Raw genomic sequence first — 13,647 nt, 5'->3', positions numbered from 1 at the left:
CGAAAAAGCTTGGCTTTGAGACGGAACTCCATTTATTAGAAACTTTGCTGATTGTACGCGGTTCATGAAGCATCTTGATTGCTTGTTTGAAAAGGAGGCAGACGCTTGCGATTTCAGAAATCTCTTGCATATGGGACCATCTGAAAGAAATATATACACAGTTAGCAAAAATGTAATGACCACTTTACACATGCAATACTACCAAAAAATTAAACTTAATCAACATCTAACTAGTATCAGCTTATTAATCTTAGAAAATCACGAAGTGTGCCCCTAAGTAAAGCCAATATTGCTCTCAACCAAAACACAAGTACTATAGTCGCATTTACAGATAGCTCCTGTTAGCAGAAACTGTGGCTCTTAATGCACATCTCTTAATACATGACTCAATTTATGAATTATACCATTTTGAGATATTTGTATGAAGCAATCGTAAGTGAGGTCCTCCTCAATGTGCCTTTAAAAATGCGATTGCAGTTCTCTACGAATATCATTAAAGTACAGTCAACAACGTCAACAACAAATAGGCACAGGTTTTATGTATACATTACAACAAATACATTACAACATTACAATGTATACATTACAATATGTATACATTACAACAAAAATGTATACATTACAACAAACAACAAATAGGCACACCTTTAATGTATACCTCTACACTTTATACACGCAGAGAACCTTTGGAAATATTTTTTAAAGAATAAATTTTTCTTGATTCCTCCCAACAGCTCTCTATTGAATAGCTGGCATAAATTTCTGCCAAATATTACTGCTCAACACGGTCAGATTGCACGCCTGACACCTTAATTTGATATTTCACTTGCAAAGGTTTTTTTTTATTACAAAACTTTGATGTCACTGTAGCATAACCCTTGAGCGGCCACGAGTGCATTTTCTCCACAACACGCCCACATCGGTTCGCGCAAAGGTCTATCAAAAATCACTGTGTTGCCAAAACAGGCAAATTCGAATTGATTCTGAAAGTTGAGTGGCTGGACTAACTGCTAGAAAGTGCTGGGTGTGTGAGAAACAAGGGTAACATGACAGAATTGAAGATGCAAAGCATTGATCATCGGTGATAAATTTAAATAGATGTGGCAACGAAAAAGTTAATGCATAAAATTAACAGTGATGTTGCATAAAAAAACTCCAGGAGCCTGAATACAAAGTAAACATGCTCTTATATTCAAATGGCATGTGGCTCATAACTTAGCTATGCATAGTGAATAACCCTGTGGATTGCTACAGCTTTTGGCAACAATATATTGCCACATTTGTCTAATGAAGTCGACATACCCTTTGTTTTCTTCTGCAGCCTGGCAAGATTGCTGACCTAGTACTGTGGAAGCCATCCCTTTTCGGAGCCAAACCCGAGACGGTAATGAAAGGAGGCCAGATAATATCTGCCCAAATGGGTATGCATCTTTCACAATTTACCATAAAACGAAAAAATGGTCGTACACCTGCTTGCAGCATGAGGTCACAGCTGTCAGTTCTGATTGCACAGCATACACGTGAACATGCCTTGGATGATAGGGTCTGCCTCCAAGTGTCAAGTGCATGCTATAATTCCTTTTCTCCCTGCTGAGGGGTACAGTGCAGTTGAAGTTCATTGACGTATGAGTAATGCATATAACACAACTTTCATGAGTGAAAATAATGTGCGGTAGTGGTATAGGGAATCTCAAACCGGACGTACAGACGTTTATGATACGAGAGACAGGGAAGGAAGTGAGTGTCAGCTGATGACCTTATTCATCGAGTGTATCAGGTGATTCGGGACAGTCGTTGGGTCACTGTGTTTGTGTCGAGAGATTCGTCTTGTGGTCAGCTCTCTGCTCTATCGTGTGTGAGAGACTCTACGGCCACAAACTGCGTGCGAAGTGAGTTCCCCAAGATGCTGCCTGGCCATCACAAAATGCAGCGAGTGGGTGCGGCCTTAGCGTTTCTCCAGCGCTACCATGGTGGAAGCGGAGATTTTTTTCGAGAGACTGGTCATGTGGATAAGACATGGCTTCGTTTCAAAATTGAAGAAATGAAAGTGCAATCCGAACAACAGAAGCATTCTGATTCGCCAAAATTAAAGAAGCTCAAGCAAGCCATCTGTACAATATCATATGGCTACTGTGTGCAGGGACAGAAAAGCCAGTGCCGTTGCAGTCATGGTGGCAAATGTGGAACATTATTTTTGCCTGATGGCATCATGTAGCATGTGATCTTTTGCGAGCTGACAGCTGACTGAAATGCCATCCAGTTTTCACCAAGTGTCAGTGAATACAACTGGTTTAGACAGGGTTTTGTTCCAAACTTTCAAGGTTCATATGGGCCGATTTTGCTTAGGGTTTGCTGATATACAGTCTTTTTTAAAAATGTTTTGTCATGCAAGCTTTCGTGGTCAGCTGTACATGTAGCTGTATTGGTGTGTTAATTTTAGCAGGTTGTACATTACCAAATTATGACATGTAGATTGCCACTATCCCTCAAGAGGAAGTTATATAACAGCTGTATCTTGCCGGTACTTAGCTACAGAGCACAAACCTGGAGACTGGGTTCAAACCTGGGTTCAGCTTAAATTGAGGATGATGCAGCGAGCAACGGAAAGAAAAATGGTAGGTGTAACCTTAAGAGACAAGAAGAGAGCACAGAGGATTAGTGAACAAACGGGGGTTAAGGATATCATAGTTGAAATCAAGAAGAGGAAATGGACATGGGCCGGGCATGTAGCGCGTAGACATGATAACCGCTGGTCATTAAGGGTAACTAACTGGATTCTCAGAGAAGGCAAGCGGGTTAGGGGGAGACAGAAGATTAGGTGGGCAGATGAGATTAAGAAGTTTGCGGGTATAAATTGGCAGCAGCAAGCACAGGACCGGGTTAACTGGCGGAACATGGGAGAAGCCTTTGTCCTGCAGTGGACGTAGTCAGGCTGATGATGATGATATTACCAAACTGAGAAGAAAAAAATGGTGCAAAAAACAAATTTAGTTGACAGAAGACAAGCTAGTAAAGTGTATGTATATGAAAATACTAAAACAATATTATAGAGGTTGTACTATTTTCTGTAAATTCCAAGACTTAGTGAAGAGGGGCTCTAGCTCCCCACAGAAGTGACATCCTAGCAAAATGCATTGCATGACACGGTTTGCTTTAAATTTGGAAAATTTCTCGACAGGTGTGGCAAATGGATCCATTCCGGTTTGCGAGCCAATAATTATGAGAGACATGTATGGTGCCCGTGGCCTCTCGGTTGGAAAAAACTCCGCTGTCTTTGTATCCAAGGTGAGTGCATTGTTGTGCTGCTCTTTGGCGCTTTTTAGTTTTGCCACCTGTGTATAATGCCGCTGATGCTGATAATCAGTGACGGCTTTACATCATAGGCAAGGTTACTCTAAAGAGAAAAAAAGTACAGTCAAATCTCGTTATTGGGAGTTTCACGGGACTAGAAAAATTCCCGAATTAACTGAATGCTGAATTATTGAAAGTATCAAGAAAACAATAAGCAAGTGACTATTACATCTATGCACTCTCGCTTTCTTGATGAATACGTAAATGCAGAACTTTGGCTGCATAAGTGTAGTGGAAAAACCATAATGTTCGTCATTTGCAACTTTGTTCACAGTCTGACTGCGACTAAAGACTCCCATGTCTTGAACCGAAACCTCTTTTGAATCCATCCCTTATTATGTTCCACCAACACCACCACCATTCGTGACAGTAAATTTCTCGCTGGAAGAATGCCTGGCAAATTGTAGTTCATCCAACGCCATGTAGCAAGTGAGTTTTATGCTAGCACGTGGACTGTGGCTGAAGCCTTTCATCTAGCTTCAACAGCTTTTGCCATCTTTGTTTTGTTGAACTGTGTGTGCATAGCCCAAAGTCAAAATGTAGCTACTGAGTGTCACATTTGTTTTGTACAAAACCACGGTCGATAACGACACACTCATGGTGCCCACACAGCTTTCAAGGCGTGTGCATGGCTTACGCTCACAGTCGAAATGAAATAGCTGAGCATCACATTTCATGCTTAAGAAACCTGGCTTCATAATGCACGACCATGGATGGCGACACAGCGATTAAGGCATGCAGTGAAAACGGAAATACCACTTGTCATAGCTTTCACCCCAGTTGGCATCGACACGATCATAGAGAGCAACCACGCAGTTGGTGAGCGCCGAGGAAGAACCAAAACCAAAAAGTTTGCCACAGCCACTGAAGCCTTGATCATCATCAGCAACGTGATCGTGATGAGATTGTGAATGCTGAGCACGCATTTCTGAAAGTCGGCAGTCATTTTACTTGTTTGCGAACACCATTTGAAAATTTTTGTGTTGCATATATGGCGCTTCATGCTCAACGCGCTCCTAAAACTGCTTGAATTAACCGGGTTGTGGGCAAACAGGACTCAATCGACAAGAGTTTGATGCCATTAAACAACACTTATGATGTCTGGGACCAGAGAACACGTCAGGAGTATCTGCTTTTTTCAATTAATAATGCTCAAGGTAACAAGCTTTCACTGTAGTAGATATCCTAATTTTTGTAATGTATCATTGGAGAAACTTCTTTAAATCAGAATGCATTGAGCTTGGGCTACTTTCAGGGTCCTCAGGATTTGCATTGCCATGATGTATTGGCCTGGTGTGCGACCGATGGTGGTGCTGCGAACTGCACTTTTACGGTGCAAGTTCGAGGATTTACGTGCTTTTGAGGCGCGGCATTGCTGTCACTGATCTAGTTAATTAGGAAGGCAATCACTGGGCTAAATCTGAGGGCTGAAGTATTGGCCCCCCCGTACTGCACCACGAAAGCACGGACAATTTTGATGTGGTCCTATTAATTTGGTGCCCTAGCGGACGCCGGCTGTGGTCCAAAGAACGAGTCAGAGCCGAGATTTCATAAACAAGCAAAAATGTATTCTCAAGTACGGCAAATTAAACAGCTCACAAATATGCACACTCGACAATACAATGCAATACATCACCAATTAACCAACGAGCTACAATATAGAATCAGATACACTCAAAATAACGGACACGAACAGCAACATGCGCTACAATTTAATCTCATGCATGAAACAACCAAGACACTTAAAGACTAAAAAGTTTGTCTACTTATTCAGTCCAAAGTTTTTGGAACAAGGTTTGAATGATAGTCTTCCAGGAATCACTCACTCAAATTCCTGCACTGTTGTTGTTCCACTGCCCCTGAGGTTTCTCTTCCAGGAAACCTTGCGTCGCCAAATGTCCGAACTCCAAGCACCAAACTTCTTCGCCGGTAACATGTCGGCTTCCCACGCGCTGCGGCTGCAAATGCGTCTTCACTCACTGGCGGTAATCATACACCCTTCTTCTTCGGCTTGTAGCACAAGCCTTCACCCAAACAAGGTGGAAATCCTCTTCATCTCCTGCTTTGTCACTGAGGACAAAGCCTTCGCCCTACGGCGGAACAACTCTACACACACTGGTGCAAACTTTTCCTTCTTCCCCTGATCACCACTCTCCGCTGCTCGCTTAAATACATTTCGCCCCGGGTTCCAGAAAATTTTTCGGTGCGTTGCACCGCCAAGGCCGCGAAAAAGGCGAGTCTTTGCGAGAACAATCGGAGACACGTGACAAAAAAAGGGGGTTAGTCGCGTTTTCCTTCTCGATGATTCTGGAAGCCACTTGGGGAGATGTTTCTAGTCATTTTGACGGTGTTCCGCACCACCAGAGCTTTCGAAAGTGCGGACCCTCTCTCTCATAAGGTGACGCAACTCTGCATCGCCACGCCCCTTTTTTTCAAGATTTTTTCTGCGATCTCTCACCGACCGATGCGAGGAGGTTGGTCGGTGAAACTGCGCTTTCGAGGAGTCCTTTGATGCTTGTTTTCTTCTATACGCTGACTTTGGTGCTCGCCGCCGTCGCCAGAATTCGGCGGCGTGTGCTTTCTGGAGCACTCGTTTGTGACAGTCGCATAAAAACCACCGTCGTGGTAAAACTCGGCAAAGAAGCAGTTCAGTTGGTTATCTTGTGTGGTGTCTACCAACGCTGATCTAACAACCGGGGTGCCTGCATTTAATGCTCATTTTAAAAGCACAGCATTTTGTTTATTATAACTGCGGTAGCTTATCTCCTAAGGAGAGTGTTGCACAATGGTGAATTATTATTGTATGCCTCTATTTGTGAAAAGGGCATTAGTTTTCACAACTGTTCTAAGGACCCGAAGCTGGAAAAGAAACGAATATTCAAACTCAGAAAGGCAAAGTGCTCACGCCTTCTTTGATTGTGTGCAGCAAGCACTTCGCTGACAGTGACTTTTGCTATAGCCGCCATATGCTCCACTCTTCGGTAAGCTTTCAACCGTGTTTCAGCGCCTCGCCAGTACTTCAGCTAGTATTCATTGCACGCATGCTACAGGTGTAGGCGAGGTTCCATTCTAAAACCTGCCGCAAAGGCCCCTAGACAAGAAGCCGATGACGCGGTCTCCAAATCGCCTCGCATAAGCACGCCTCGTGAAAGCAGCTGAGCAGCGCAGGGCACCTAAGACTACGGCTTTATTCGGTTAGTGTACGTACATATATACATAGTTTACCAATCAAGACAAGCACGTGCCTGGGGCACTGCTTATCATTAATTCATAAGTGAAACCTGTTATCGCTGTTCAGTGCACATTCACTAAAAGTTGTCACGCAATCGTGGCCCTGTGCGCGGTATATACAATTAGCGATAACTATTTGTTATATTCTGATACCCAAGCGACGGCCCTGTGTGGTAATAATATGAACAACTTCGTGATATCGCTCTCACTGAGCAAACATTACTGAGACAAACTGCAGTCATTTGCATCAGCCGGGGGTTGCATTAGGGCGGAACTTCCCCCTTCCAGACTCCCACCAGCACGTTCCCCGCAAGATTCCTCTTACTGCGATACGACACGGGCCTGCACCCTGTAGACGCTCATAACTGCAATCCAAGCACGATTATCTCAAATTTCGTAAATTGATGCTTTTTTGCATGTTTAGTAGATGCCTTGAATGTTCGATTGACTACTGAAGCAGCAATATAAACAGCTGTGTGCAGTAATTATGTCATGTGTTGTTTGCGAATGCCAGAGTAGCAGAAATCAGCAATTCTCATACATACCCTCGTGTTCAGTGTAACTATCGTTGCACTGCAAAAAAAAAGACATCTTAAGAAGAAGGGCAGGCATGCCCTTCTCTTTAGGATTGTGAAAGCTGACGTCCTTTTCATGGGCGGACGAAGCACACTGAAGCACAGAGCACTACTTCAATATTGCGCAGCACTCGATCACCACGGAGACGTTGTGCGGCGGGTTTTCAAGTCCACGTGTTTGCAGGACCAGAGCCGTGGCGGTGATGCGATCTCTATTGACGACATCAACTGCGCACATTCAATAACATGGCCTGCGTCGTATACACTATTGCGCTGTCGATGAGACACCGCCACGTTTCGCTAGCTGCATTTACAAGCTTGCAGATACTGAAGAGAGGTATTATTGAAATTTTGAAACACCCGAACTAATTAGTATCGCAGGGCAGAAACTGCAGATGACGAGCGAGAACAATCACACATAGCTTCACTTTTTTATCAGCAGTGGGGTTGATGGCATTGGCGTGCTCATCGGACATCTGGGAGGTTTCTTGGCCCTGTCGATTGGGCTGCAACTAAATCAAATTCATAATTACACTCGAAAATATTCATTGTGGGCGTTAGTTGACCCTCGTGAGGCTGTTCGTTCGACAGAATTCCCGCCAGAAGCAGAGGATCCGTGCACAGGAGTAGTGGCTGCTGCAGCGCGGTTGAGAGCAAAGTCCACAAACTGATGTCACAAGTGAGAGGGCGCCACCCTAAGATCTTGAGGCCAACAGTCATGATCAAAGTGGCTTGCAACACAAGGAGTGCATGGCTTCATAATTGAAAGATTTTCTCTCCAGTTTTTTAACTAATTGTTATCGTCTTACTTGGCATCGTCCCCAAGTGAGAGAAGTGTGTTATTTGTTAAGTTGCAGAAATAAAGAGCACAGTTGAACCCCTTTGTAACAGACATGCATCTGGGAACAGTTCTTGTCTTTTATGTGAGGTGTCTCTTATAAACAGTGTACCATGTATGCATTTCTTTATCAACCCCTACTTCAATGTTGGCACAATGATGTCTCTTATGCCCATTTTTCTCTTGCATCAGCGTCTCTCATTGAAGGATTCGAATGTAGTGTAAGCCATGGATGACATAAGTTGTCTCGTGTGGTCTCTATATGCCCTTCATTCCCTTGTAGTTGTAGTTGTTCAAAGATACTTAGTTGAGCATTAAGAAAAGTACTTTGTTTATAAAACAAAGGCACATGAGGTGTGCATGCAAGTGATCTTTTTGTTTTCACAAACTATGCCTTTGTCACCTCCGGCAATTTCATGAGGAATGAGGCGGCATATATAAATTGTGTTCCAGGCCACTAGCTGAGTTACCCTAGCTGTGGTAAGCCAAGCGGAAGCTTGAGCTCTAGAATTTTCTTTCCTCGTTTTTCTACTCGTCTCGATACGCCACCGAGTGTTATTCTCTCACGTAGTGGTGTTCTTTGCAACATGAGAACGACCAGTATGAAAATCTCAGTGGAAACGCCCATGCAACATTCGCAGCACTTTCTGGAGTAGGTGTGTTCTTCTACTAGAATGCAGCACAGTCCTACTTTATAGGAAAATGCTTGACAGTACTGCTTATGAATATAGTTTCACAGCACATGATGTCGTCATGGCTGGCTGCTGCAGTTGGTTCGGGGTGATCTCATCGTCAATTGTTCATGTTTTTGTATCTTTTATATTCTACTAAGCTATATCTCACTGTATGGGTGCCTTTTTTAATGTTGCAGAAGTTCGATTCCCCGGTACAGACTAACCGAATGTTTTTCTGTGGGGTCTGTTTAGGCACTTATCGAAAAGCTAACAGGCTTTCCGTGATTCATTCTGCTCCACACGTACACACATGCATAAGCACACAGATGCACATGCAAATGAAGAACAGCATAGCAATTCATATAGAAATATTAGCTTATTCAGTGACAGTAGTCTTGTTTTCATTAAAGAAAGACACAGGAAGTAGTGGAGGAATTGTCATCTCCTTCAGAATAATGTTATGTTACACTTCTTGCCGATTATTGTGAGGGAAGCCAGACCAGTGATTCTCATGCCCTAAGCCATATTTATTCTTCCTTCTAGGTCTCTCTGGAGAAGGGCATAGTTCTCGACTATGGGATTAAAAAGATGCTCCTGCCTGTGTCTGGCTCGAGGAAGCTGAGGAAAACAGACTTCGTACACAACAGCTTGACTCCGAAGCTCTCAGGTGTGTGGTCTGAGACATTTGTGTCTCGTTATAATTTATTAGCTGGATCTCAATACACTGTACCCTCCCGTGCATTGCTTACAGATCTAATTGTAAATGGCTGCTGTAAAACATTTTGTTAATACACCAAGATGTTAGAGAAGCAGAAAGATACAGAAATGTACTATTGGAAGCAGTACAATTGGACACACGAAAGTTCATGGCAAATAGGCTTGAACCCGATGTTAAATTGAACAGAATGGAATCTGACATTGGGTGATTTACAGTGGTGGCTGATGAAAACAAAAGGAAAAAGGTGCCACGGTTTCACTATATGTGGGCAGGGCCACTTTGCTGGTTCTGGCAAAATGTCGACTGATTAGGTGTCACCGGCCACTTGCAGTGATAAGGCAGGAAAATTAATCGAAGCACAGCAGTGAGCTGTCTATAACTTTGATAAAAATACTGCTGTTTCTCTGTTCATCTACCTGTTTGTTTGTGAGTGCATTTGAGCGTGTCACAAGATAAGATCAAGATACAGCATTATGGTAGCAATAACAGAAGAAAAAATACTGCTCATTGCTGTGCTTCCACGGGCTGCAAAAGCCGACACGTGGTGGTAGTAAGAGCAGTGCACGAAAAATCGTTGCCATTTCCACCTTATTTTGAACAGCCTCATTTGAGTATCAATTTCATTAAGGATTGGGGCTATTTGCCATGCACTCGCATGTTCCCACTCGTAGTTCTGATGATGGTGCACTGGTGGAATAATTTAGGAGGACTTTATTAGCTAACAAGGTGGCAGGCAGTATGTGAAAATCACTAGATTCATCATCTTCAGCTTAATATTTAATGTCCTTTCAACAAGCCTTATTATCGCAGGCATTTTCAGTAGTACTTCAATAAACTGCTTTTATTCTCGGTCTGGGTATGATCATAAGCTTGTGCATCTTTTGGACAAATTACAGCCCACGCAGGGCCTTAGTTATACGATATCATACAAAATGGCAAATTGCAGCCTGTGATAGAGCCTTGTCCCTATGATATCATAAAAAGGTTGGGAGCTTGGCTGCCACCAAAGAATGTTATGAAAGTTTGGTTGTACTTTCTACATTCGTTTGGTGTAACCAATGATATAACTGGACATGAAAAGCTCATTTTCATTGTACTTCCTTTGGCTTCATTATCGTTAGGTATATAAACACTTAACCTTTGTGGCAGTTCCATTTTTGCTCAGGGTCATTGTTTGGGCAGGTGAATGGCAAACTGCAACTACTGGCTCCTACACTCTAACTTCGTGACAATGTTTCGTCTTGAATGAAAATAAGCTATTTAATTCCAAAAATTAATTATAAAGGTAATTGTAATACTGTATCAATTACAAGACTATTTTTCATTGACTTCGTTGTAACGGATATTTTGTTATATCCATGTTCGTTATGTTGATATTGATATATAAATCACTTTTAGAGCTTGGAAGTGCTCTGAAAGAAAGGAACACAGCGATGACATTGTGCGCATGAGAAAATTGGTTCTTCTGGTGGATTTTTTACAGACCGTTTCTATCATATGAGTTGGCAGCAATGGCCATTTTTTCAGTATTGCTAACGAAATGGGCATTGCATTTTTATTCTTGGGAAACTAATTATGCCTGCTGTCCATTGTCACTTCACTGATTTTAATTTCTAAATCTTGTTGCAGTGAATCCGGAGACATACGATGTCGAGTGGATAAAAATTGAAAATGGCGAAGAAGTAAGAGAACATTTGACAGTGCCAGCATCCGACCACATTCCTCTTGCTCAAAAGTACTTTCTATTCTGATGGGATGTCCTTGGTGTGTGTACATATGTATATACATCGCTCCTCATTGTCATTCACCTATCCTGTGGTTCAGGATAGTTTCAACTTACATTGTGTTACCAGTTAAGTTAACAAATCCCATCCAAGCTGTGATAACAGGTGACAAAAAAGGCTTGCTTCAGGAATGCATCCACGTTTCACGTGTACGATGCATGTTGTTACAACGTACGTCTGCATCGTCACCTGTATGAACAAAACAGCACATTTGTGGCCTATTCGATTTTGTCATCATAAGATCTGAGTTACAAGCTGTTTGAATGCTGATGGCTTGAGTGAAATGTTTATAGAGTGGGTCTGTTCACTTGTAACATAGTCTTTAATAAAGTGTATTTGCCACACTGTGGCTAATGTTGTGCCTCTCTTGACTCACTTTCAAGCATTTCATGGATGCAATGTCAATGCATGTGGTATAGTACTACACGTAGATATGAACTTTCTATAGACTTTTTTCATGGAGAGGAGGACCCTCTCCTTTCTGGGCTGTTGCACAAGAGAAAAAAAGCCAATGTCACAGCCTCGGCAGTGCATTTTTTGTGGGTCACGCTTATCAACGGCCTAGAAACCATAATGGCGGTGTTCGAAGAGCCTTCGCTGACAAGATGCACAATAGGGACTGCATTACCAGCGAAGGGAAAAATCATTATTTCAAGTATATAGTACAAAGCTAATTTTAGGGTATCAAGAAATAATAGGAAACCAACAAAGAAGTGAAAAACTGGTGCGTCTTACACGGTATGTTGGAATCAATTAATAGAAATGGTTTTCTGAATTTCGCTGTATTGTTTTGCAGGAATGGAAACTGGGATATCAACTATAGGTAACCAACTGTGGCTAACCTACTACTAAGATGGTATTTCCTAGTTTACGCACGATACTATCTCGGAAGGAGGGAGCAAAAAGGGGCTTGAAAATTATCGTTCTATGCTCGAAAACAGAATGCGGTGATTTTGGCCACTCTCAAAGCAAGAGCAAGAATGAAGCTATAACAAGTGGGGAACATGCGATTAAAATAATTGTATAAAAGATGTAAAATGTTGTCTTTCTAGAAGGAAGAAATGATTCACATCTCTGCAAAAGAAATTCAGCCCAAAATATATAAATATAAAAGAAAGAGCATTGAACATTGGAAGGTTATGGAAAACAGATGCTAGCCTCTTAATTGAAAATGTCTGGTTGACACACACATTCATCCCCTGGTCACAAGTGCGGCACGTTGTGGAGATATTGAAGAAATAAGCTGTAATCACCTGGAGGTGCTGGCTTGGAGGTTTGGAGACTTTACAACTGAACAAGTATACTGTTCACTCGAAAGATCAGTCCTGAGTGCTTTTGGAAGCAAAGATAATGAAACTGAAGATATTTCATTTCAGTCATGTTGTATGAGCTGCCACTTCAATAGTGTAATGCTAGTTCATGTGGAATGTAATAGGGTCAATCGCACACGAAATGGTTGTGTGACCTTCTTAACGCCGCAGGGAGACATCTTAATGAGCTTAAAAGGACAGCAGAGAAAAGCTTTTTCTCGTATTGTTAAATTACTCTGCCACAATACCAAAAGCACCGCTATAGCAGTGAGAAGGTCTTCGCTAAGCAAATCAAGACAAAAGGAGGAAATATTCTTTGCTAGTTCCCATTGACGTTCCCACACTAACTCTCCACTTCATCGAAAATTTAGATGGTGTTTGCTATAACCTGCGTAATCGAGTGTAAATATAAGGGTGCCAGAAGCTTACCTTGGCAAAAACTTTTTTCTTCTAGCAAACACACGCTGCTACGAATTACGCAGAGTCACACTAGACAATACGAACCAGGTGGTCCCACACAATGTTGCACCTGCCCCTGAGTGGCACAATGGTACCATTAACTTTTATAAGAACTGTTGTTTTGTGATAATGGGCATCAAACCCAGCACCTATAGCGCAGCGTGTGCTGATTTTGATAGCGTCGCTGTCACTTGACCACCACAGCGATGGGGTCGAGTATTTGCGACCTCTTGTGCCTTGCTGATTGCCTCAAAAGTTTGTAATTACAGACTCTCAAAATATTGCTGAAATATGTCCAAAATAATACTTCCATGACGACGCTTTTTACCTCATCCAACGCTCTGCACATATAACCGTTTTTTTTGAATATCACAACTAAGGTCTGGAAATTGATTTTCGTCGCTATGGAAGACACGTCTTTATAGCTTTCGTCCATTGCAGTACCGCGTGTGCTCTCGAGGAAAAAAAAAAAAAACTATATCAGCTCGCGGAAGCCTAAGTACACTCGAAGCGATCGAAGCTGGCCAGGCCGTATATATTTAATTCAACACATACGTGATAGGAAGAGGAGGAGGTTCGGAAGGGCCGGCTAAATTAATTGGGATTATTTACGGAGGCAACCCTGCGGATATAGGCGTAGTTATGGCGCGTGGGACGGCTCCCGAAACGACGCAATGTCTCGCGAATGACCGCTATTGAAGAAGAGG

The 13,647-nt window shown here is 42.5% G+C and overlaps 1 protein-coding gene across 3 annotated transcripts in view; it reads left to right on the top strand.

Moving 5' to 3' along the window:
* LOC119176632 (urease subunit alpha-like) overlaps positions 1–11,525 on the top strand; it is a 138,929-nt gene extending 127,404 nt beyond the window's left edge. For all 3 annotated transcript variants that reach the window (XM_075889239.1, XM_075889240.1, XM_075889241.1), the window contains 4 exons: positions 1,322–1,421; positions 3,179–3,285; positions 9,213–9,336; positions 11,017–11,525. In XM_075889239.1, the coding sequence (XP_075745354.1) occupies positions 1,322–1,421; positions 3,179–3,285; positions 9,213–9,336; positions 11,017–11,138 (453 nt within the window). In that variant the 3' untranslated portion in view covers positions 11,139–11,525. The remainder of the gene's footprint in view (positions 1–1,321; positions 1,422–3,178; positions 3,286–9,212; positions 9,337–11,016) is intronic.
* Positions 11,526–13,647: the final 2,122 nt, after the last annotated feature.

This window comes from Rhipicephalus microplus, chromosome 3 (genome assembly GCF_043290135.1).
Source record: "Rhipicephalus microplus isolate Deutch F79 chromosome 3, USDA_Rmic, whole genome shotgun sequence".
Classification (NCBI taxonomy): domain Eukaryota; kingdom Metazoa; phylum Arthropoda; class Arachnida; order Ixodida; family Ixodidae; genus Rhipicephalus; species Rhipicephalus microplus.
The sequence above is the reverse complement of the archived record's forward strand: the minus strand, read 5'-3'. Positions and strand labels throughout refer to the sequence as shown.